General features: G+C 39.3%; 1 protein-coding gene across 1 annotated transcript in view; it reads left to right on the plus strand.

Annotated features, from left to right (window-relative positions):
• Nucleotides 1-26,283, plus strand: part of LOC308099849 (uncharacterized protein) — a 266,481-nt gene that overhangs the window by 200,942 nt on the left and 39,256 nt on the right. Inside the window, exons 31-41 of the mRNA XM_080448669.1 lie at nt 1,844-1,921; nt 3,295-3,330; nt 5,059-5,112; nt 6,448-6,501; nt 7,741-7,782; nt 18,358-18,462; nt 19,221-19,274; nt 20,095-20,148; nt 21,692-21,745; nt 23,051-23,104; nt 24,415-24,459. Coding sequence (XP_080304795.1) covers nt 1,844-1,921; nt 3,295-3,330; nt 5,059-5,112; nt 6,448-6,501; nt 7,741-7,782; nt 18,358-18,462; nt 19,221-19,274; nt 20,095-20,148; nt 21,692-21,745; nt 23,051-23,104; nt 24,415-24,459 — 630 coding nt within the window. The remainder of the gene's footprint in view (nt 1-1,843; nt 1,922-3,294; nt 3,331-5,058; nt 5,113-6,447; nt 6,502-7,740; nt 7,783-18,357; nt 18,463-19,220; nt 19,275-20,094; nt 20,149-21,691; nt 21,746-23,050; nt 23,105-24,414; nt 24,460-26,283) is intronic.

A 26,283-nucleotide genomic window follows, 5' to 3' on the forward strand; every position in this document is an offset into this window, starting at 1 on the left:
ACACACACACGTATATATTTATGGGTAGCTAGGAAGGTTCAATCATCTCTGCGTAGCTTTGTGTGCGACCAGCGGGGCATTTAAACAGAGCAGTCTGTGCAGTGAAGGCGTCTGGCACAGGAACATAACATACAGTAATTGTGTCTGAAAGCTCTACAGCAAAAATCACCCCCGCTGATATGGCTTTCATGTACGCCAGGCGACAACGTGTGGGAATGGCTGGCGTAGACATTTCAGTTCACCTCAGTATGGCTCACACGTTGACACATTATTAGCAAAATTTACTCTTTGATTGGATTAAAATGTGATTATTCTTCCTATTTAACCAATTAAGACCGGGAACGCATCACTGTCATTTTTAGATTTTTTTGGGCTATTTTTTTTAAAAATCTTGAAAATGTGTGCAAATCTTTGAATAGATATATATATTTTTAAGCGAACATTTGTTACTCAAATCTTTGCCTCTGGGGGGTCCCTGGAACAAAACATTTTGAGATGGGGGTCCGCGGCCAAATACATATCTAAAAATATTTCTAATTCCTAACAGTATGTTGCTACTGTATATCAGTTATAGCAACAACTTTTCCATATTTCCATGTCAAAGGACCCCCATCTCAAAATATGTTGTTCCAGGGACCCCCAGAAGCACAGATTGGAGTTAAAAATGTCAAATATATTCAAAGATTTGCTAAAAAAAAATCACGATTTAAAAAAAAATAGCAGATCTACCGAGTGCCGCGCTATGAGCTATTTTTTAATAGCCAATGAGCTACTTTTTAATAGCCAAAGAAATCTTAAAATTACACAGATGCGTTCCTGGTCTTAATGGGTTAATGTTTGGGTGCTTTATTTGACATTATGTCTTTTGGATGGGAAATGATTGAAACGTCTTTTTTACCATAAGAGTTGCTATATTGGGGCATTAGCAGGGATACGGGGGGGGGGGGGGGGCAGTGGCCGATACATGTTCTCGTTACCTTTAGATGAGCCAAACGTTATATGTAAATTAGCTGCCTTTTTGAACAATGATTTTCCTTTGTTTAAGTAAGATTTGTTGTACTTTAAACATGCCGTGTGCTGTTGTTTTCTTATTGTTTTCTCATTGCATGTTCTGTGTGTGCTCCATGCTAAATGGTAACGCTCTCGATTCACATAAAAAAAAAAAATGAAAGTAAATCCTTAAAGCTACAATCCTGGACTTAATTTTAATGTATAAAACATTATTTTAACCAATCTGTATGGTTGAGTATGTGAATACAGTATAACTAACACAGCTGCAGTGAATGGAGCTGGTCTCCCTGCCCTTCCATTGAGACACTGGTCGTCTGGAAGTAGGACACCGACAGTACTGGATGACAATGAATAGAAAAGTTATGGATTGTAGCTTTAATGACAATTATGTACTATACAGCATTGGTTCTCAAAGTGAGGTCCCGGGGACCCCCAGGGGTCCTTGGGGGGGTTCCAGGGGGTCCCAAAGCAAAATGTGTTAATATAGCGTCACAATTATTTGAACCACTTTAACCTTTTATACTTTGGCTATTCAAAAATAGCAGATATACAAGCTCATAGCGCGGCACCGAGTGCCGCGCTATGAGCTTGTAGATCTGCTATTTTTCAAAAATCTTGAACATTAGTGAACATTTTTTTAACGCAAATCTTTGCTTCTGGGGGTCCCTGGCACAACATATTTTCAGATGGGGGTCCGCAGCCAAATATTTATCAATTTGGGGGTCCTTGACAGGAAAAAGTTTGAGAACCACTGCTATACAGTACTAGTAGCTCTGTTGAATGAATTCTACTGTCTGTATCGTTATAAAACCCCTCTGGTGCCTCTTGTCAGGGAGAGAGGGGGGTCCCAGGACTGCCAGGAGACCACGGTGAGAAGGGGGAACTAGGGGACACCATCGTCGGCCCCCCTGTGAGTACAACAGCACTGTGTGGACCACTCTGCATTCTACCACACACGCCGTTCCCAAACTGGTTCAGCTCAAGACCCAAAACATCATTTTGTTGTCTCCCTATAGGACCCAAACTTTACCTTAACCCATTGATACCTGGAACGCATCTGTGTCACTTTAGATGTCTTTGGCTATTCAAAAATAGCAGATATACAAGCTCATAGCGCGGCACCGAGTGCCGCGCTATGAGCTTGTAGATCTGCTATTTTTGAAAAAAATCTTGAAAAAAAAATCTTGAAAGAAAATGTTTTAGATTTTTTTTTTCAAAAAGTTTCAAAATTTCAAAACTTTCAAAAAACCTCAGGTCTTAATGGGTTAAGTAGTAAAACCTTTTTAAACATGGCAGACCCAACTCAATCTATATTTGAAAAATAGTGGAAAATAGCCGATCTACAAGCTCTGCTATTTTCACTATTTCCTAAACGTTATGTATGGAAGTTTGTTTTTGTTCTTTGAATTTTTTTTTGAATGTTAATTTGTTTTTATTCCTGTATTTTGGTAATTTTATAAATACGGTATATATTAGTTTTTAATTGTGGAAATCTACATATAGATCATATATATAGATATATATTTCTATATCTCTGCTGTCCGGCAGCAACCAGCTAACTCCAAAATGTTAATTTTTCAGGAAATGACAAAAACAAAACAAAAAGTGGAGTTAGGAGGTTTTGTTCATCATTGATAAGAACAGCTAAATGGACCTCCAAGCTCACAATGAGGTTGGAGTTCAAAAGGGGGTGGAGCCTGGAGTCAGAAAAAACAGCTAACTCCACCCCCCTTTGGTGGAGTTAGCTGGTTTAGCAGAACGTTTGAGGATCCAATGGAGTTAGCTGGTTTTGGCAGAAGCACTTTTTAATACTTTTCATTGATTTAAAAAAAAAATGTAATCAACACACAGACGTAAAGGGTGTTCAATAGCACTAATTTATGTAAAAAAAAATGCAAAAGCGGAAACATTTAGTTAGCTGGTTTCTGCCGGACAGCAACGATATGTTTTAAATATATAGTATACAAACAAAAAAGTTATATTTACTCGCAACCCATAAAAAAGGTTGCATGACCCAAAAATGGGTCCCGACCCATTGTTTGGGGAAACACTGTTCTTCCGCCCTCCTGTTGTACCGTGACATTTGTAGCATTTTGTCTTTTGAGATTTTCTACTGGATTGAGGCTCAAAAGGTTTTGAGTGTCGTTTTGCGTTGCCGTTTGAAACACAGGTGTTGTAAACAGAGAATCAATATAGCAGAAGGTGTCTTAACACAGTTCCTTTATTGGATGCGGGGTGCTGGAGGGCGGATGGTTTTAACAATGTTGTGTGATGTTTTCTCAGGGCCTCTTGGGACCTGCAGGGAAGCCAGGAATCGAGGTATGTGGGGGGGAAAACAATACATCCCAATCTGCTGATTTACACACAAAAAAACAGCCCATTCATTCAGGTGTAGAACAACTGACGTTGTCCACAGTGTTCTTGCAATTACATCAGCATTCATATCGTCGCTCTAGGGTGGAAACCTTGTACAGTATATCCAACACTGTGTACTTTTCACGAAATGGGAAGAAGAACCTTAGTTCCAATGGATTGAATGTAGTTATTTTAGTCACAAGCTCTTGCTAATACTTTTCATTTGTTAAATATTTATAAGAACTCACAGACACTTTCACTTGCACTTACATTTTTTTTTAAACATTCCCTGGCTAATAAGCCAAATATGCCTTAATACATTATAATTGTCCTCTAAAACTAAAACGTAAAATTTAAAACACCTTAAATATTGTATTTATTTTAGAAATAGCTCATCTTTCACTCAATAGGGGCAATGCCCGTCGCAAGTTGATGATGTCATTTGTCCATGTGTTGTCTAGACCTATGGAATTTATGGAATGCATGTAAGGTTAATATGAGCATCAAATAAATATTTTTAATATTTTTGTTTGCACATGCATTCCATAAAAAGAGGGCAATTATAATGTATTAAGGCCTATTTGGCTATAAGGGATCATTTTAACAATAGTGAAGCTAGCAAATGTACAAGCTTTTACATCTGCTAGTTTTTCAACGTTCGCACGACACTCTTGTACGACAAAGTATGTCATTAATTTATGAAATAAACATGAAATATGGAGATACAAGATTTCTGCACGACAGCGACGACAATACTGGGACTGCCCAGTGTTATTGCGAAGAATGCTAAAGTCTAGGTACAGCTGAATAGAGTGCTAATAGCGTTAGCGCTCAGGGGGAGGACAGACGGCAGCCAAGGTTCTTGTTCAAAATATTTCCTCACAACATAAGGCTGCTTGCCATGCCTCAGTTGTAACCGTCCCGTAACCACGGGGGGAATACAGAGTGAAAACAAACACATGCATGTGTTGTTGGCTGATTTATCCTGTGTGAATCCTTTTTTTTTTATCAATGGTGTCGTCTTCTTCACACCCAAAGCTCAGAGTCAGGTATGACTGCTTAAATCAGCCATCACCCACCCTACACGTGTATTCAAACCGGGAACGCATCTGTTAACCACTTTAACCATTATTTTATACTTTGGCTATATTGGCTATATTGCAAATCTTTTTGAATATATATTTTTTTAAAGCGAACATTTTTAACTCAAATCTTTGCTTCTGGGGGTCCCTGGAACAACATATTTTAATATGGGGTCCAATACATATCATTTGGGGGGTCCTTGACATGAAAAAGTTTAAGAACCACTGAATATAGCAACATAAGTTTTTTCAAAAAACTGTTTGGATTTAGAAGATATTTGTAGAACCCCCAGAAGCAAAGATTTGAGTTAAAAATGTTCGCTTAAAAAATATATATATTCAAAGATTTGCAAAAATATCTAAAATCGCAGATCTACAAGCTTGTATATCTGCTATTTTTTAATAGCCAAAGAAATCTAAAATGACACAGATGTGTTCCCGGATTGAATGGGTTAAAAAAAAAGCGTGATAGACCCCTTCCTAATCAAGAGAAGTAGTGGGAAGTTTCAGCGTTTCAATCTCTGTACGTCTCCTTGCCTATACCAGCACCTCCAACTCTGGATGTGCACGAGTGCTACCTGATCATAACGATGTGTGTTCATGTTTCCAGGGCCCTCGCGGAACAACTGGTTTATCTGGCCCTACTGGACCGCAAGGAAGAGAGGTGAGTGCTATGATCGTGACCCCGATCGGCCCTGTTTCAGCGCTGTTAGCAGGACAAGCACACACACACACACCAACCTCTGTGCATGAGAGAGCTGCCAGCTCCAAGGAAGCTTGGCTTCCCTACCAGGGGTGGAAAGCAACTAAGTACATTTACTCAAGTACTTAACTCTTTAACTGCCAGAGTATCTATATATACACAATCTACCCCCTTCCCTGCCATATAAAATACATTGCAAAAATAGGTCAAATGTGAATTTTGTCTCAGTTTATTTTTTAACATTGAAGTGAATGGAGCAAAAAATCTTCGCATCGCGTTATCTCCTGCTTCCTTTGTGATAAACGAAAAATTAAAAAAGCCAAAAAATCTCGTTTTTCTAGTTGACGGCTGGCTGAGCCATGCAGAGAAAAACGAGAAATCTCGTCAATGGCAGGTAAAGAGTACAATTTTGAGGTACTTTTACTTTGATGGAGTATTTCGGATTTTCAATACTTTTACTTCTACTCCACTACATCTCAGAGGCAAATATTGTACTTTTTACTCCGCTACAATTATTTGAAAACTTAAGTTCCTAGTTACTTTGTAGATTTTAATTAGTATTACAAAACATACATTAACAAGCTCACAACGCGTCGCGATGCGGCGCGTTGTGAGCTTGTAGATCGGCTATTTTCAAAAGATTTCAATACATCTTATACACATGATACCTTGTGAAACGGGACACGACATTCTGCATAATAAGTACTTTCACTTTTGGTACTTTAAGTACATTCTGATGCCAATAGTTTTGTACTTTTACTCAGGTACATTTTGATTTCCGGACTTTTACTTCGTAACAGAGTATTTCTACATTGCAGTATTGATACTTTTACTTAAGTACAAAATTAGAGTACTTTTCCCACCACTGATGAAGGGCATGCTCACACATACAGAGGTTTCAATAATGTGTGACTGTGCCCTAAAGTTTCCCTATAGGGCTGAGACTCTCCATAATTTTCTTAGCGATTATTCTATCGATTACTTTTTAATCGAATTAATCGAATAATGGAGGATCATGTTTTTAAGTAAAAAAAAAAATTTGTGAAAAATAGTGAAAGTAGCTGATCTACAAGCTCAACTTGTCGCATGGCGATGCATTGTGTGCTTGTAAATCAGCTATTTTCACAATTGTTCAAAACTTTTCAACTTTTCGCCTGTAATGACATGACCAAAATAGGAATTGATTATTAATCAATTATTGTATTAAATGGTCAATTATTGATTATATATATTTTTTATAATTGATTAAATCAATTAGTTTGTTTAACTGTTTCACCCCAATGTCTCTTTGTGAAGGGTCCTCCAGGCAGAAGCGGTTCTCCAGGCCTTCCTGGAGCTCCAGGTGAACCAGTAAGTACTGTAAGCTTTTCCAGTTCAATATATACAGTACCTGCAGAGCGGGTGCTGTCAGCACCGCTGAAGCTTCTCTCAACATACATAACGGTCACTTGGGCTTTAGCACGAAATGCTCCAATATAACCCATTCACACCGGGAACGCATCTGTGTAAACCACTTTATCCATATTTTATACTTGGGCTATTCAAAAATAGCAGATCTACAAGCTCATAGCGCGGCACCGAGTGCAGCGCTATGAAAACTCTTGACCATTTTGTGCAAATATTTGAATATATATATATTTTTAAAGGGAACATTTGTAACTCAAATCTGTGCTTCTGGGGGGGGGGGGGGGGTGAGTTACAGATGCTTGCTTTAAAAAATATATATATATATTCAAAGATTTGCACAAATGTTCAAGTTTTTTCTAAAATAGCAGATCTACAAGCTTGTAGCTTGTATATCTGCTATTTTTGAATAGCCAAGGAAATAAAAAAATGACAGAGATTCGTTCCCCGGTCTAAATGGGATAATTGCTGGTAGAGTTTGAAGGCTAGCAGGTTAACCTGCCACATCACCAACCAGGAAGTGTTTTTTTATGACCAACTGGCACCACTTTTAGAAATCTTTGTGCAGGTGTGACACTGGCACAGACACACGTGCCCGTGCACACGCACGCGTTTGTAATACTATCCTTGTGAGGACATCAATGTTTTTAACCCATTAAGACCCGAGGCCGAAACAGTATAATGTTTAAAGAGGTGGTGCCATGGTTTTGCACCTTTTCTGTTTTTCATGTGTCTATGAGGTTGATAGAACTTCATTAAGCCCCCTGGTGGTGTTTTTATGGTGTTTTATGTCTTCTCTGACTATTTTGAGTTTCTTCCTGGAGGCTGAAACCTTGAGGGTCAAACGTGCTAATAGAAAAACAGCGCTTTAGTGACACAGTAAAATGATACCCTCCCCCTCATTATCATAACACAACAGGTGTGGGCATGAGGAGGAGGAGGGACTAGGACAGGTGGGTGGTGCTAAGGTGGTGGAGGAGGTGCTAAGGTGAGAACCAGGTATACTTAATGAACTGGAGGCGTGTCCACAGAAAAACATAATTTTAACACTTTCTGTACACTTTTTTGAAAAAAATCTTCCTCCTAGTATAACCATTATACCTGATGATTATGTTTTAGGGGGGGGGGATCACTGAAAATCACGGCACCCCGTCTTTAATAGAACCTCTCTTCTCTCTTTGACAGGTTGCCTTGCCAATTATTGGAGACATGGGTACTTTCCTCAAGGTACGTTCTTCATCATCATACAGTAGTTTATGTCAATGAGAACATAATGTAAAATGTACAGTATACAGATGCAGTGGGTGGACAAAGTACTCAACGCCAGAGTCAAAGTATACACACTCCTGGTCAAATAATACTCAGCTACAAGTGAAAGTTGCTCTGTCAAACGTTGTACTTCATTTAAAGTACTGGTGTACTTGCTTAGTATTCAAAAGTACAAATTACAAATTATATATTTTTTTTAATATCTGTATTAAAATGAAAACAAAAAAAGATCTACAAGCTCACAATGCATTGCATCTTGACACATTGAAAGTGGTTAATTCATAATGTAGCCTAGTAGTATCCAAATATATTAATACAGTACAGATACAAAAAAAAAGGTTTACTGTAAGTACAGTACTACTTTGGTTCTGTCCACCACTGTTAAATATGTGAATCCTTTATAAATGATGTAGACAACGTGTACTGTATGTACGCCATTGAGTGGCTCTATTAGGATGACAGGGAGAGTGGGAAAATTGTGTTTCGAGAATAATGTAACTTTTCACAAGAACTCCCACAACGTATTAGTCACGGTCCCTTTAATAGCTTATTTGCTATAAAGTAGATTGTTTTCCAAGCCGTCATAACATAGCCTGGTAAAGCCCCTCCCTCCGGAATTCTCATTTCCATTTGATTCCTGAAATCAAATGCAGGCTCGCTACAGGCTGATAGGAAGTGGAAAGACCTTTCACACCAATTTATCGTGCATATTGAATGCAAAAAGTTTAAAGCAATGATCAGATGATGCTCTATCCAGGTCCTGGAAATACTCAAAGGAAATATAGGCTCCAAATATAATATCGTATTGTATTCAAACAAGCAGCAACGTATAAAATAAGATAAACCTTTATCGATCCCCACGGGGAAATGCAGGCGTCACAGCAGTAACAGTGGTGAGAATGAATCACGGGGAGAAGTACAGGTAAGAGTAGAGAGATGAGAATAAACCTAAAATGAAATAGACTTAGAGTTTAATGCTAGACATCCTCACTGAGTGTCTGAATTAATGAGTTTGCTAACATCATGAACATTGTGTCAATAAATATACATGAAAACAGACATCTATCCCCAAAGAATATACTGTATACAGCCTATCAACAGTGAGCTTGAGATAGAACATACTGTGTCAACTATCCTTAACCCATTAAGACCTGAGGCAGAGTCTACAAAATGTAAATCCTAATAGTTTTCTGGAAAAAAAACGTATATTTCGTATGCTCCAACTTTTTCATGTCAAGGACCCCCAAAATTATATGTATTTGGTCACGGACCCCCATCTCAAAATGTGTCGTTCCAGGGACCCCAGAAGCAAAGATTTGAGTTTTGTTCGCTTTAAAAAATATATATATATATATATCATGTAGTGCGGCACTTGGTGCTGCGCTACGAGCTTGCCAACATGTTACTTAAGTACAATACTCTGTAATCTAAAAGAACAGACAGTGCCAGAGTCAGTATTCCCAGAGAACAGAAGAGAACAGACAGGTCTTGCAGGTCTTAAGCTCCCATAAGGGTCTGGCTTTCTGTGGAGCCTGATGACTATACAGGCACACAATAAAGGACTGTCCTAGTGGCTTAGTGCTATACCGAGGGGATGAGTCTGTATACAGTACATGTGTACAGTATAATAGCATTGCTGTTTGGTGGATACCTTGTATGTCCAAAACCATATACTTTTCAGGAAATAGAAAAAAAGAACCAGCAGTATGTTCCGGTGGATCCAATGTAATTTATATTTAGTCACAAGCATTTGTTAATACTTTTCATTGGTTAGATATGTGTGAAAACCCACAGACAGAGTTAAACATTTTGCACTTTTAAAGGTAGCAGATCTTCTACAAGCTCACGTGTTGAGCTTGTAGATTGGCTATTTTGACTACTTTTGCGCAACACTTTTGTGCAATAAAATAGGTCATTAATTTACCAAAAAAAAGTTGAATATATATATATTTTATGTTTCTTTATTGAGGTTCTGATAGTTTTAACATTTGTTGTAGCATACAATTTGTGTAGAATCACCCTTTTTTAACACAAACTAGCAGGCACCACAATACACAGACATTACATCAGACAACAACAAAATAAATAAAATACAATAAAATAGACACAAATACACCACCGGTTTGACATGATTGCATATTCCAGGTTACCAGAGACTTTTTCCCATTTTCACATATACTGTTCAATAAGGTACATTGAAGCTCAGTCTAGAGGGGTCCACTGCATCCAAGACTGGCTGCCATACCCTTGTGAAAAGTAGATTTTTTCCCCTGCAATTGCAATGCTAGTTTATCAATCACAATAGTCACCCTTCCTCTCAGATGCCAAAGTGTTAACGCATTAAACTTTTTAAATCGAAAGAGGATGAGAGTGTCCATCTTGTTGAGGGGCCATAATTAACTGTCAAGTAGAAGAAGAAAACAAAATCTATTGTCGCGTCTGGATTGTTTTGACCCTGACCCAAAAGGCCAGGAAAGTAGGTACTAAAACAGGCTATTTGAATGTATGAAAGGATTGCTGGGTTTATAAGTGTGAATAGTCCTAGTGTAGGTGTATCGTAAATATAAATGAAAATTGAGTGATACACATACAGTAGGTGTATAGGTAAAACGAATTGAAATAAAATGATGTACATTGAACCCTAAGTGGTAGAGGAGGTGTATGTATCGTCATGGAGATATGATGCATCCTACTGACCTGCACTAGAGTATATGATTATCTTGCCCCTGGCAATGTGCTTATTCAGCACCGCGGAGAGAGTCATGGAACACACACACACACACACACACACACACACACACACACACACACACACACACACACACACACACACACACACACACACACATTGTATAACCTACACTACAGCACATGAAAGCTGTTTAAATAGAGAAACAAGACACACACATTGTATAACCTACACTACAGCACATGAAAAGCTGTTTAAATAGAGAAACGGTCGACTTTAGCCCGACCCCATTAATTGCTGAGATGACGCTATACTGCCAAGAGTTGAATCAGAGTGAGTCAGCCATTAACACATCTTTCTCTCTCGCTCTCGCTCTCGCTCTCACTCTCACTCTCACTCTCACTCTCACTCTCACTCTCACTCTCACTCTCTCTCTCTCTCTCTCTCTCTCTCTCTCTCTGAGAAATAGATGCAGTGAGCACAAAGGAGCAGAATAAGTCTGGAAAAGTTATCAGATATATGAGTCTATACTGTAACTATGCTGTGTGTAGCCTATCTCAGTGGTTCTCAAATATTTTAATTTCAAGGACCCCCAGTTTGGTAATGCATGATTAGGCCACAGACCCCCATAACTCTGAGAGTGTACAAATGGAACCAAATGGGGGGGGGTCCATGTTGATCCATTTGTACACTCTCAGAGCTACAGATCTGTAAAGGTCCATTTGGATCCTAACTATCAATCATTTAGCTGGGGACCCCCTGGAACCCCCTCAAGGACCCCTGGCGGTTCCCGTACCCCACTTTGAGAACCCCTGGCCTGTCTGGCCCACATCCACCCTACCCGATCGCAGTGCTCTCTCTCTCCAGTCGTCCGTAAACCTGGCCGGCCTGTGGGGTTCGGACAGATCCATGCATCACCATGCCATACAGTTTGTCCCGTTGAGACCCACGTGTAAAAAAAATCAGTGGCCTTGTAATCATCACTGTCTACCCAACAACTGTAGTCTACAACAGATGATACCCTGAGGTTATTTCAGTGTGTCACCTACACTACAGTATCAGCACCAAGCCTGGCACACAGTATCTGTGCCAGTATTTTATCAATTTATCTAGTCAGACAAACTATTATTAAAGGAATTGACCTATGACTTTTACCACCTACTTCTTCATCCTTAAAGGTTTAATGACGTTCAGTTTTACCACAAATTAAAAGTCTTTGTCATGGTCCTTCAAACGTGTATAAAAAGTTTTAACAAAAAATTCCACTCAATTGATCCATGGCAGGTGTTTTTCTCTCACATTTCTAAAGCCTTTTCAACTGCAATGAAAAAAGAAATCTTTGCCTGCGGGTGTCGCTGGTGAGGGATTTTGCCTGTCAATCATCGCCTCTGCTCCGCCCCCCCCCAAAGGAAAGGATAGGGGAGGGGAGGGGCAAGGAGGAGAGTGGGCGGGATTAATCGACTGTGACCTCACTGCCGAAGGGCCAAGCTCAGATTACTTTTCAGCCTAATTATTCAGAAAACCCCAGACCACAGAAAATCCACTGAATGTTCAAAGTTCAGATTTTTTAGGTGTAATTGAGGTCATAAAACCCCCCAAAAAACATAAAAGATAAAAAAAGTTAAAATGAATGTCATAGAACCTTTAAGTCCAAGTGGAAATTCCCTCGAGCCCTTGTAAGCAATGGGTGCTCTGACGAGAGCGTCTGATGATTTCAGTGCGTGACCTTGACCTTGACCTCTTACCTTTGACCACAACAGTCAGTACTACTTACTACAACCAATCAGTTGTGGAGGTCGAGGCTTAGTTGGTAGAGAGGCCCTTTGCTAATCAGAACGTCACCGCTTTGCCTCACAGTCCCATCCAGCGTTCACGTCAAAGTGTCCCCGAGCGCTTCTGAGCAGCCATCAGTTGGGTGAAGCTGAAACTTAATTTCCCACAAGATTACTAAAGGTTTGAATCAAAGTTAAATAGAGTTAGATATAAAATCAAAATGTGTCATGACATACAGTACTGTAAACTAATGGTTTATTATGAGTCAAATTAACCCATTCAATCCGGGAACACGTCTCTGTCATTTTTTCTTTTCTTTGGCTATTAAAAAATAGCAGATCTACAAGCTCATAGCGCGGCACCGAGTGCCGCGCTATGAGCTTGTAGATCTGCTATTTTTGAAAAATCGTGAAAAGTTGTGCAAATCTTTTGAGTATATATATTTTTAAAGCGAACATTTGTAACTCAAATATTTGCAAAATATATATTCAAAGATTTGCACAAATCTTCAAGATTTTTCAAAAATAGCACTCGGTGCTGCGCTATGAGCTTGTATATCTGCTATTTTTGGATAGCCAAAGAAATCTAAAATGACAGACACGCGTTCCCGGATTCAATGGGTTAAGTTCAAACAATCACTGTGAAAACCTGGTATTCACTCTGAACCCGCTTCCTGTCTGGAATATACTGCATACAGAACCTCTTGCAGAAGCAGTCGGGTAAGATCAAAGAGAAGGTTAAACATTTAGTGTTGTTGTTATTTTTTATGAAAGCGGATCCTAATGTGAGAAGACAGACGTCAGACGAGGATCAGTCTGAAACATCTTGAAAGCTGACAGGCCTCTCTAGTACGTGTTGAACAATTGAAGTGGGCTTAGACCATGTTGCCCGTGGCTACGCTGTTCCCTTTTGTTGAACCTGTGTACCGTCAGAGCACTCACTATGCATATCATAGAGGAGGTGCTGACTGTCATCGCCGGCAGTACTGTTGCTCACATGCTCCCTATTTCCTGTAAAAATAAATTGCCAACTGCCAGTGGTGGACAGTAGCAAAGTGAATTTACTTGAGTAGCCTAACTGTACTTAAGCTAAAATTATTTTGAGTATCTTTTTTTGGAAGCTTATATTGTCTTCGTCTTCGTCTATTGTCTTTGACTCAACTAGATGTCCAGAAAGGAAGACCCGGGAGTCGGGACACAAACTTACAAAAATATGTTATGAATTAAAATAGAAAATAGCCGATCAACCCACAACGTGTCGCAAAGCACTTCAAGAGATAGTTCACCGATTAGTCACCCCATGGAGACTTGAATTCAAGGATATTTTTTTAGTTTTTGTCGCATTCCTAAGCCAATAATTTGAGGACCAGCAGTAGGCAGTGGTTCCGGTAGGAGACACAAAGGAGACTCTTTGTGTCTCCTACCGGAATCGCTGCCGGTCATCAAAGTATTGGCTTAGGAATGCGACAAAAACAATATCCATGAATTCTCATGGGGCGACTAATCGATAGAAAAAAAGTCATTTCGGGGGTGAACTATCCCTTTACAGTAAGTACAAATTTAACAGAAAAAAACATAACTTGTAGTTGAGTAATGTTTGGCCAGGAGTATATCTATACTTTGACTCAAGAACTGGGGTTGAGTACTTGAGTCCACCACTGCCAATTGCAACCTCTTTTGGAAACGGGACTAAATTACACGTGGTGTGCAACCCTTTCCGGCTTGCTGGCTGCAACACAGCAGCAACCCAGGGCTCGGTATGAAGCAAGTGAATAAGAGTGTGCATGTTTCAGTGCTTCAGATGCCTTGTGTCAGTTCGTTTTGGGTGATGGAGTGGGTGTCACATGCGGGAGGGTCACAGGAGGATCCTCTGCTCGTTGCGCCGGTTCTTGATGGAAATCTGTTAACCCATTTAGACCGGGAAAGAATCTGTGTCATTTTAAGATTTCTTTTTGCTATTCAAAAATAGCAGATCTACAAGCTCGTAGCGCGGCACCGAGTGCTTGTAGATCTGCTTTTTTTGAAAAATCTTGAAAGTTTGTGCAAATCTTTGAATATATATATATTTAAAGCAAACATTTGTAACTCAAATCTTTGCTTCTGGGGGATTCTACAAATGTCTTCTAAATCCTACAGTTTTTTGAAACTCAGTGGTTCTCAAACTTTCATGTCAAGGACCCCCAAAATTATATGTATTTGGTCGCGGACCCCTATCTCAAAATATTTTGTAATAGGGACCCCCCCGAAGCAAAGATTTGAGTAAAAAAATGTCCCTTTAAATATATATATATATTCAAATATTTGCACACATTTTCACGAAAAAAAAAAGCAGATCTACAAGCTCATAGTGCGGCACTCGATCTGCTATTTTTGAATAGCCAAAGAAATCTAAAATGACAGAGATGCGTTCCCGGATTGAATGGGTTAGAATGGAAGACTTGAAGCGTAACCGTCAGAGAGAGGCCATTTTCACGCCATCAGACAACGACAGTCGACTAGCTGCGGATTTTATTTTCATGGCTAGCGAGTCATGACCCTGTGGTGTCACACAACGGGACAGTCTCATGCAAAGACAGCAAGATATGGAGCAATTCTACCAAATTAGACATTTCTCCATAACCGCCTAAGCACGTTTAAGAGCTTTTTACACGGGAAGTGACAGACGCGTCTAGTAATTCATTTTCAAAGAGTGGCAAACAGGCAGGTATAGGGAGGCACGGGCAATCTGACAGGCAGAGGGACAAGCGGGCGCGCTCCCGTGAAACCCGTCCGTGACAAACGATAGATTAAATGCGTTGAGCTTTTTTTCTACGCAACCTGTTAAACGCATCGATTCACATGAGGAGTGCCCAGCAACAACGCAGTCGTTGTCACTAGGGGTGTCAGGAAAAAAAATCGAATACGAATCGCGATTCTACTGTTGGACGATTCAGAATCGATTCTCATTTTCAAAAAAGTGATACAAAAAAAAAAAATCCCCAATTTCTTTTTGGAGGGATCTTGGATTTACCTTTGTGTGTTATTATCAGTTGATAAAACCTTTACAATTATAAAAGCTACATAAATGTACTCTGCTCTCATGCCAGAAGACTGGAGTAGATCCTGAAATCCTATGTTTTGAATCAAGAATCGTTTTGAATCGAGAATCGTTTTGAATTGAGAATCGTTTGAATAAAAAAATAACTGAATCGTGACCCCAAGAATCGGAATCGAATCGAATCGTGAGATAGCAGAAGATTCACAGCCCTAGTTGTCATATACTTACTGTACAAAGAATAGTGAAGCCAAATGCTCCTTATGAGTTGCTCCCGGCATCACGTCTCACGTGTCTCCCCGCTCACTCTGGCCTCGGTGTCCTGTTTCACTACACTCTCCTGAATAAACGATAAATAATCTTTTTTTTTTTTTAATTGCAATTAACACTACAGCTACAATCCTCAAGTTTTATGTCGGTTGTCCCTCTCCCAACGGTGAGAGGTAATTGCAACAATATTCAAATTCCAACTGCAGTAAAGACAGCGGTGCATCTAGTGTTCAATCTTTATTGACTTCATTGACTTTGTCAATCAGCAGGTGTCCTACCCGACAACAGGATCTACATTTCTCTGTAAGACCAAGGCGGATGTACTCTACTAGTTATATTATTAACGTATTCCACCATACAGATTGGTTAAAAACTCCACTATTGCCCTTTTGCACGCACAGTTCCACTGCATTCTGCTGTCTAAATAATGAATCTTCCAACCAGCCCTGTACAGTCTTTATGTACTCTCACACAGATGTGCGGCTGTTGTCCGTCTGTACCGTAATGTTTATTTTTATGACTTCCAGGACGCTTGGAAGCGTAGATTAACAGCCGCATTGTCTCCCAGTTTTATATACCTTTTATAGTTTTAATCATGTACTGTAGTGTACATGAAGCATGTCATCGCTGTTGTGTAGAAACCTTGTATGTACAAAACACGTTACTTTTCAGCAAATGTGAAAAGAACCTGTGTTTGTTCTAATGATCCAATGCAGTTGTTATTTAGTCACAAAGTCCTTGTTAATACTTTTAATTGGATTAATATTTTAACCCATTAAGACCTGAGGCCGATTCTAGAAATGTCTTCTAAATCCTAACAGTTCTCTGAAAAACTTAAGTTTCTATGTCAGTGGTTCTCAAACTTGTTCATGTCAAGGACCCCCAAAATTATATGGATTGTATGGACCCCTATCTCAAAATATTTTGTTCCAGGGACCCCCCAGAAGCAAAGATTTGAGTAAAAATGTTCGCTTATATTTTTTTATATATTCAAAGATTTGCACAAATGTTCATGATTTTAAAAAAAAATAGCAGATCTAGAGCTTGTATATCTGATATTTTTGAATAGCCAAAGTATAAAATATGGTTAAAGTGGTTAAAGTCTAAAATGACACGGGTTAATACTTCATCGGTTACCCACGGACATTTAACCACTTACACTTTCCCCAAATTGTTCCAAAAGTAGCGAAAATAGCAGATCTACAGTACGCGTATTTTTTACTACTATTGCATGACACTCTCGTAGGGCATTAATTTACGGAAAAACAAACGTAAAAAGTTGGAAAACGAAGATACGAGGTTTGTTCCCTGACGGCGCCGATAGGCTCGTCTCCTCCTAGTTGGAGCTCACCACCACTTTACGCTGAGCCGAAGTGTCAGACAGTATCTGGACCGGATTGAGGGCAATGATATTTACGATTGTCCCCTAAATGTCACCGTCAATGAGTTTGACAAAGTTCACCGAGACGAGAGACACTCTTGGAGGGTTTGGAATTATTTCAGCTCCGCAGACATTTACAGAACATTTAACCCATTAAGACCGGGGAAAGCGTCCGAGTCATTTTTAGATTTCTTTGGCTGGTAAAAAAAATAGCAGATCTACAAGCTCATAGCGCGGCACCGAGCTTGTAGATCTGCTATTTTTTTGAAAAATCGTGAAAATGTGTGCAAATCTTTGAATATATATACATATTTTTTTAAGTTAACTTTTTTTTAACTCAAATCTTTGCTCTAAATCAGTTTTTTGAAAAGACTTAAGTTGCTATAATATCAGTGATCCTCAAACCTTTTTCATGTCAAGGACCCCCAAAATCATATGTATTTGTCCGTGTACCCCCCATCTCAAAATATGTTGTTCCAGGGACCCCCAGAAGCAAAGATTTGAGTTACAAATGTGTATATATATATATATTCAAAGATTTGCACACATTTTCACGATTTTTCCAAAATAGCAGATCTACAAGCTCGTAGCGCGGCACTCGGTGCCGCGCTATGAGCTTGTATATCTGCTATTTTTGAATAGCCCAAAGACACCTAAAATGACACAGATGCGTTCCCGGATTGAATGGATTAAGTGTCACTCGGGCCATTGTCCTCCACTCAGGGGACGTGACGCCATGAAGGACACAAAATGGCAGCGCGCCACCGTAGCTTGATAAAAGTCTAGATCTGTCACACCACACCACAGTCAAAATGGTTCAGTGTTCATTTATCCGTTTGTAACTCAGAGAGAGACCCTTACTAGGTCCATTGGGTTAAATTTATACTGGTTTATTTGAACTAATCTGCATGGTAGAGTATGTTAATACAATATAACTAACTGCAATGTACAATGAAACAATATATAACATGGACAGAATCATCTTTATTGTCACATCACAGGTTTACTGGTGTAAAACAGTGGGGGAAATGTGTTTTTCGGCAAGCTCCCATCATTTGTGTTGTTTTTCATGTTTTAGTACAATTGTACAATAGAACTAACAATAGCCTATAACTGCTGCTGTTTTGAGGTGGTCTCTAAATGTCTCTCAACACTTATTGAGACATTTAGATCCTGTAGCCGGGTAGGACGCCCACTGGTTGACAACGGTATTGCAGGAAATTCAAAGGGAAATATATCGCCATACAGTAGCTCAATAAAAAAAAAAGAATTGGGGTGCTTGCGCGTGTGATCCAGGGTTTGTATCCCAGGTGGGACGTGAATCTTACGCATTGCAGCTTTAAAGCGAACACTTGACCATGTATCCGTCCTATCCTTGCCCTGACAGAACGCCTGCAGTGTCTGCACCACCAGAGTGCCAGGTCTGCCCGGCATGAAGGGGGAAAAGGGAGCCCTCGGTGTGGCAGGAGTGGAAGGCTTGGAGGGAGTCAAGGTACGTACCGTAGGAGGAGTCACACACAGAGTGACGGTACTGTAGAGTAGGAGTCACATACAGAGTCAATGTATGGTACGAGGTACTTATTGTCTCCGCCAGGCCCAAAGGCATATTGTTTTGCTCCTTCAGATTTTATGCAAATGTCACGCAAATACACAATACACGGTACACATGATCTCTATAGTCATGTGATCAAGACCGATATCTTTGATTTTTCATATTCCATCCTGATTGGCTAAGATTTACATCTAAAGTTTGCATTACTGGCTTGTTTTGAACAAAATGCCGCAGATCATGAACGCAGCAGCGTCAGATTACGGTCAAACTTTGCACGCACATTCACACTATGTTGAGGAACAAACGCCACCCTTTTAACATTGCCCCAGTATAGCGCCACCAGGAGGCCGATTTTTGCAAAACAATTTTTTTGGAACAAAATGCCTCAAATCATGAATGCAGTGTCCGATTGCCGTGAAAGGCCTAAGAAGAAATGGCACCCTTTTCACATTTCACTATTTCACTATTTTCACTATTATAGCGCCACCAGGAGGCCACAATAACCTACCTCACCTGGCGGAGACCTGTGCTCCGAGGAGCACTTTTTCTAGTTCCAATATATTTTGTATTGTATTGTATGTATTATATGTATTACTAGCATAACCTTTTACTGTACTGTATTGTTAATAATCATGTTAATAAAGTATTCAATAAAAAAAATCTATCAATCAATCCTGTATTGTATGTGTCCTAAACAGGGTGATCCAGGTGTGAGAGGTCCTGTCGGTAATCCTGGAAAGGAAGGCCCAAAGGTAAGACAAGGAAATATATAACACTCATCACCCATTATTGACTCTGCATATCACATACATGTTTCATATACATGAGTTATTAACTGTTTTAACAAATAACAATTTAGTAAAATGATAGTCTAGCTACATAAACCTTTGTTTAGATTCTGTTTAGAGATGATTTATCAGTCGACCGAATTTATCGGCCGTGTCTATCACAGATGTATCGGTAGAGAACATTACAGGACAGTGTGTGTGTGTGTGTGTGTGTGTGTGTGGGGGTGTGTGTGTGTGTGTGTGTGTGTGTGTGTGTGTGTGTGTGTGTGTGTGTGTGTGTGTGTGTGTGTGTGTGAGTGTGTGGTTTATCATTACAGTGAAGTTTACTGTTTCAGTGCCCTGGACAATAAAGTTTATTGTTACATAGCTTCTTGTTAACCACATTTGAGGGATCATTGCAAAGAATGTATTTATATAGTGTGTGTGTATAAAACATATCAGCCCCATACATATCAGTATTGGAATTTCTTGCTGCCTAATATTGGTGTTGGCATTGGCCCCGAAAAACCTGTTTATCAGTCGGGCTCTAATTGTGTTTAATGTTACTGTAAACGCGATGTAAAAACCTTGTAAAAGCCTCGCACAACATATACCGTCCATGCACTCTCTCTCCTCTGCGATGGCTTGCACCAGCTGTTGCTATGGATACAGTGCTATATAACCAGCGAAGTAGGCTAAGCAATTCCAAGACATCAGCTGTAAGATTTGGCATTTATAGATCTCAGTTTTTTTTTAGGGCTTCCACAACTCCTCACTGGTACTACTTGCTTCCCTTTCCCTATAGGGAGTGAAAGGAGAAAGAGGTTTCCCAGGCCCTATAGGTGACAAAGGAGAGGAGGTAAGTTGAAAAGTGTGCCCCTCATTTTTAGAAACAAAAAAGAATGCATTATTCATTTCACCGTGGGCTGCAGGGAAGTCGCACTGAAAGTGACATTAAGAAGTAGATTTAAAAAAAGAGAGAGTTACACGTAATACCTTGGTAAGTCTCGACACAGTCTTTTCAAAAAGCTGTCGCCGCGTGTGGGCGTCCTCGTGGCTCACATGGGAAGAGCGCACGCCACCAGTGGTGTAAAGTAACTTAGTACATTTACTCAAGTACTGTACTTGAGTACAATTTTGAGGTATTTTGTACTTTACTGGAGTATTTCCAAATTTCAATACTTTTACCCCTACTCCATTACATCTCAGAGGTAAATATTGTACTTATACTCCACTACAGTTATTTGAAAACTTTAGATACTAGTTACTTTGCAGATATAAATCATTATATTATAAAACATACATTAACCACTTTAGCCCTGTTTTATAGTACATAGACTATTTGAAAATAGCCGATCTACAACGCGTCGCATCGCGACGCGTAGTGAGTTTCTAGATCTGCTATTTTCAAACATTTTACTACTTTTACTTTTGGTACTTTAAGTATATTTGTATGCCAATACTTTTGTTCTTTTACTCAAGTAACATTTTGAACACGGGACCTTTACTTGTAACAGAGTATTTTTATATTGTGGTATTGCTACTCATACTTAAGTAAAATATCTGAGTACTTCTTCCACCACTGGTTCCCGGAGATGAACATGGTATCAAACGGGGGTCTGCGGTCTACTGAATATCAAACTGGGGGTCCTTGAAATGAATAAAAGGTTGAGAAACACTGCTCTAGAACACACACATGGAAGATGTATGTGTGTTAAATGAGACCGGGCCCTTCACACTGCATGGGGATCAATAACCTGATGAATATTTACATCATTAGCCACTAGAATGATCAGCTGTGGGATGAAGTACTCTGGTATTTTACTGAAAAACTTGGTTTGCCTTTTTTGGGTACGTCATTATAGGCGAATACTTTTGCCTACTAAGCCAACATAGGCAAAAATAGCAGATCTCACAACGCGTCGCTACTATAATTTTTGATGCATTCATGTGTAGTTAAAGGTAGGGTAAGTGATTTTCATTAGTTAATAAGTGTTAAATAGCTCTATATTCTGATAGTACTCATTGCTTTGCTATTGTTCAGTAACAGGAGTCTCCATGTCTCTTCAGCTCTTATTTAAACAGAAAATGCATTTTCAGGTTGGGTTATCAATTTTATCCAATCAGGATAGAGAACTCAGTCAGGATACAGACTAAACAAGTGAAATTGGAAGTGATGACGCAAAGAAATGAGCAGACAAAATTGATGTTGCTAATCCCTGTATGCAAAGTAACTAAAGGTAAATGATTAAGTACTGTAAATGTAGTGTAGTAGAAGAAAATGTAAATACTTGGGTAAAACTTTCCTCAAAATTGTACATACAGTAGTACAGTACTTGAGCAAATATACTTAGTTACTTTCCACCACTATGAATCATTTCACTCCACCTTGTCTTTTTCAGGGAACCGGGGGAGTTCATGGACTTCCTGGAATGACTGGCCGTACTGGTGGACCGGTAAGCTACCAAATACTTAGACAATTTAACCTGGCGTTCCTAATTTGGGCATGTCAATATGAGTCATTTCTTTCCTAAAAAATGTAAATACAAAAAACTCAAAAGTAGAGATTTCTTTTACGAAAAAAAATCTTGTGCTATGTTTACACCGTTGAAAGCTGTCCTTCTACGAAGTCTTGAGATTAGAGGCATCCAGTGCTAGAGCACAAGGCGCAAGGACAGAATCGATTCAAATATTACTTACTGCGGCCCAGAAGGTCAAATCAGTACTCGACTAGGATGAACACTTGTACTTTGACATCTGAGACTGAACTGTTTTTTTCTACTGCTGTTTTTTTCTTTTGCTTTTTTTCCCTTTTACTTTGTAACAGGATTAGAGGGTATCTAACAAACACAATTATAATTTACTTTTTTTTTTTTCATTTCATTGCATTATTAAAAAAAATATTGTATTATATACAGTACATGTATACATCATGGTTTTCCCTTTCCTATAATGTCTATGCGAACCCGGGGGTCTGGTAGGGGGGTTAAGAAGCGACCTGGGCTGTCTTGCAGCCACAGGACCGCCAGTGCATACTGACGGACGATCTATGTACTGAAAAGACACTTTTGTATGCCACTGTGAGAATTGTGTATGAACTGCTTGCCCACACAGTGATGTGATGTAATGTCTCTTACCTCTGAACTTTGTTTTAAAAAAGGCAAAATAAAAAGTTGGTCACAAAAAAAAACATGTGCTGTGTTCACTCTTCGTGGCAAAGCAATATTATTGCTCTATATTAACCCATTGAGACCTGTAGCCGATTCTACATGTCTCCTAAATCTCAACAGTTTTCTGAAAAACGTATGTTTCTATGTCAGTGGTGCTCAATCTTTTTCATGTCAAGGACCCCCAAAATTATATGTATTTGGCCGCGGACCCGCATCAAAATATTTTGTTCCAGGGACCCCCAGAAGCAAAGATTGAGTTAAAAATGTTCGCTTTAAAAATATATATATTCAAAGATTTGCACATATTTTCACGATTTTTCAAAAATAGCAGATATACAAGCTCGTAGCGCGGCACTCGGTGCCGCGCTATGAGCTTGTATATCTGCTATTTTTGAATAGCCAAAGTGTCAAATAATGCTTTTTAGCTCAAATCTAAAAATGACACAGTTCCAGGTATCAATGGGTTAATACACACTATCCATTTCATAATTGCACATAAGAATGTATAATCTCTGTATGTTTCTGTATGTTTTCAACATGACTTGCTGAAAACACAATCTAACAAGCTTGAATTCTTGCACCTGTTTCCAGGGAATTATGGGTAGACCTGGACCGATGGGCCAGTTTGGACCAAAAGGAGATAAAGTAAGATGTTCTGTCTGATTATCTATAAACTATGTTTTCTTGCTATAATGATAATTTATTGATTCCTGTACAGTACATAGATGTATGTATTTAGCCATGAAGCCATTTTAACGTAATAGACAATAATATGGTTGGGTCTAGATTAAAACAGTGACCCATTGCTTACTATCAATATGGCTTATATAGAATAATAATACTGTATTTAAAGATGCCATCCATAACCATTATCCATGGTGGTTATTGTTGGGGCGCTACCCACACGTTTAGCAGTGTTGCTCATTCTACAAATGCCCGATCCTTACAAGCTGTACCTCGTTGTAAAGGTGACAAATCAACGATAAAAATGATATAGAACACAACAATTGGTATTATTGAAGGGGAGAAATAATCGAACAAAGTTACGTTTCCAAACTTTTTGTGGGCAGTATATATATATATATATATATATATATGTATATATATTAGGGCTTTCACCAACTAGTCGACTAGTCGACTATTCGACTAGTATAACCACTAGTCGACTTTGTTGGTACTAGTCGAATAGTCGAAAAAAAAAGAAAGAAAAAAACTTTTTTTTTTCTTTTTTCTTTTTTTTAATGCCATAGTTATGGCCCATCTTACTATTATTATTATCCTCCTGACTTTATTTTTTATCAAAAGGCGGTCAAAAGTATGCCCAATAAAAGCCTATTATTGGGCAATGGGGACCCTTGGAGACGCTGCTGTGGTGCTGTGCTGCTGTGCCAGAAGCGCTTCCCTTAAGACGCCATAAAAATAAGGGCAGGAGGATAATAATAATAGTAATATAGTAGTAGGATGGCATTAAAACAATGCCCCCCCCTAAAAAAAAAAGATTTTTTCATTTTTTTATTTTTTATGTAAATTTCGACTAGTCGACTAGTCGACTACTACTTGGTCAAATGAGTCGACTAGTAAAAATCATTAGTTGTGAATGCCATAATATATATATAAATATATATATATATATATATATATATATATATATATATATATATATATATATATATATGAAAAAGCATGCTTCTCGGTTATTCAATGAATCGAAAACGTAATCGATAGAATAATTGCTAAGAAGACTTTCGACAGTTGCAGCCCTGGTTGTGATGAATGTGGTCTTCAATACTGTGTGTGTGTGTGTGTGTGTGTGTGTGTGTGTGTGTGTGTGTGTGTGTGTGTGTGTGTGTGTGTGTGTGTGTGTGTGTGTGTGTGTGTGTGTGTGTGTGTGTGTGTGTGTGTGTGTGTGTGTGTGTGTGTGTGTGTGTGTGTGTGTGTGTGTGTGTGTTTGGCAGGGAGGCGAGGGCCCGCCAGGCAGACCGGGGCTTCCAGGACCTCCTGTAAGTTCCTATACCTTCCTCCTCAGGCTCTCCTATACCGCCGTGCACACTGCTCTGCACTGCCAGCTGCTTGCGCCGTGATAATGACTCACAGTATCCTTAGATCCCCGTCAGGGGTCGCGCGGTGCACGTTGTACCGTACAGTACGTGATCCGTAGAGGCTCCCGCGTACGTGCCCTGCGGTACCGACGCTTTTAGTAGGTCACAATGCGGAGTCTTTGTTTCATTACAGTAGCCGATTAGCTGCATTACAGGATGTGAAAATGTGTGCAGTGGTGGACACAAGTTCTCCCAAAAACCTACTCATTTTCTATCAAATACACATTCTGTTACCGACTGCGCCACCGTGCCCCTAAAATATAGGCTACTTAATTGTTCAAATGTACTTTAACCCATTAAGACCTGAGGTTTTTTGAAAGTTTTGAAATTTTGAAACATTTTGAAAAAAATAATCTAAAACATTTTCTTTCAAGATTTTTTTTTCAAGATTTTTTTCAAAAATAGCAGATCTACAAGCTCATAGCGCGGCACTCGGTGCCGCGCTATGAGCTTGTATATCTGCTATTTTTGAATAGCCAAAGACATCTAAAGTGACACAGATGCGTTCCAGGTATCAATGGGTTAAGTACACTACAAACGTTTGTTGAATAGAGCTTAAATGGTTAATGTATGTTTTGTAATAACAATAGTAAGTAATTAGTAATTAAAGTTTTCAAATAATTGTAGTTGAGTAAAAAGTACAATATTTGCCTCTGAGGTGTAGTGGAGAAGAAGTATCATTATTGAAAAATAGAAATGCTCAAGAGTAAAATAACCTCAAAATCGTACTTGAGTACAGTACTAAAAATGTAGTTAGTTACTTTCCACCATATGCAGTAGGCGTTTTAGTAGGTCATAATGCCGAGCTTTAGTAGCTGATTAACTGGCATTACAGGATATGAAAATGTCTGAACCAGGCTTTGTTGTAGATTTGGTTAACAACCTATATTGTAGTAATACAGGTATATATAAATGTAGTGGAGTAGACAGTACAGTATTTGCGAGTGTAGCAGAAGTATAAAGTATCAAGAAATAGAAGTACCCAAATTATAGTATAATTAAGTAGTTATATTATGTTATATTATAGTGCTTGTGTAAATAATTATACTTAGTTACTTTACACCTCTGGATTCTCTTACATTAAAGGGCTTGTCCCCTTTACCCGTGGGATATGAACGCCATTGCACGCGGCGTTTAGAGTAGCGCGAGGCATAGAAACCCGACGGAGGAAAGCTGTGCAGATGCGCGGTGAGATTGTTGAGACCTGCAGGCTGGCAGTCTGTGGTGTGGTGTTCCTTCTCTCTTTTAAAAGGCCAGTGAGTAAGCACTTCTAAAGGCAAATCTATAATTCATCAGGCGTCCCCTTGAACCCGCCGTGCCCTCCCACACCCCAGGTCCCATAAACTGCGGTTGGGGAAGGACGCGGGATTGCTGCGATGCCTTGAAAAGGGCACAGGCATCCGCTCGCTTCTAAATGAGAACCTTGACTTCTCTCCTCTTTCCCAGAGCAGCTCGTTTCCAAATATATCACTTTATACTGAAGGAAAACGTTTTTTTTTTTTTTATTCCCGTCTTCTCCCAAAAGGTGTTTCATACTGTATGCATTTAGTACAAAAATATTTTCAGAGGTTTGAGCATTACGTTTATGCTTTTTATTTTTCCTTTGCCACCCCTCCCCCCCACATTCTCCCTCCCTCTCTCACTTTCTTTCTCTCTCCCTCTCTTTCTCTCTCTTCCTCCCCCTCTCTCTCTCTCTCTCCCTCCCTGTCTCTCCCCCCAGCTGTC

This window comes from Gymnoscopelus braueri (genome assembly GCF_963280865.1).
Source record: "Gymnoscopelus braueri genome assembly, chromosome: 14".
Lineage (NCBI taxonomy): Eukaryota > Metazoa > Chordata > Actinopteri > Myctophiformes > Myctophidae > Gymnoscopelus > Gymnoscopelus braueri.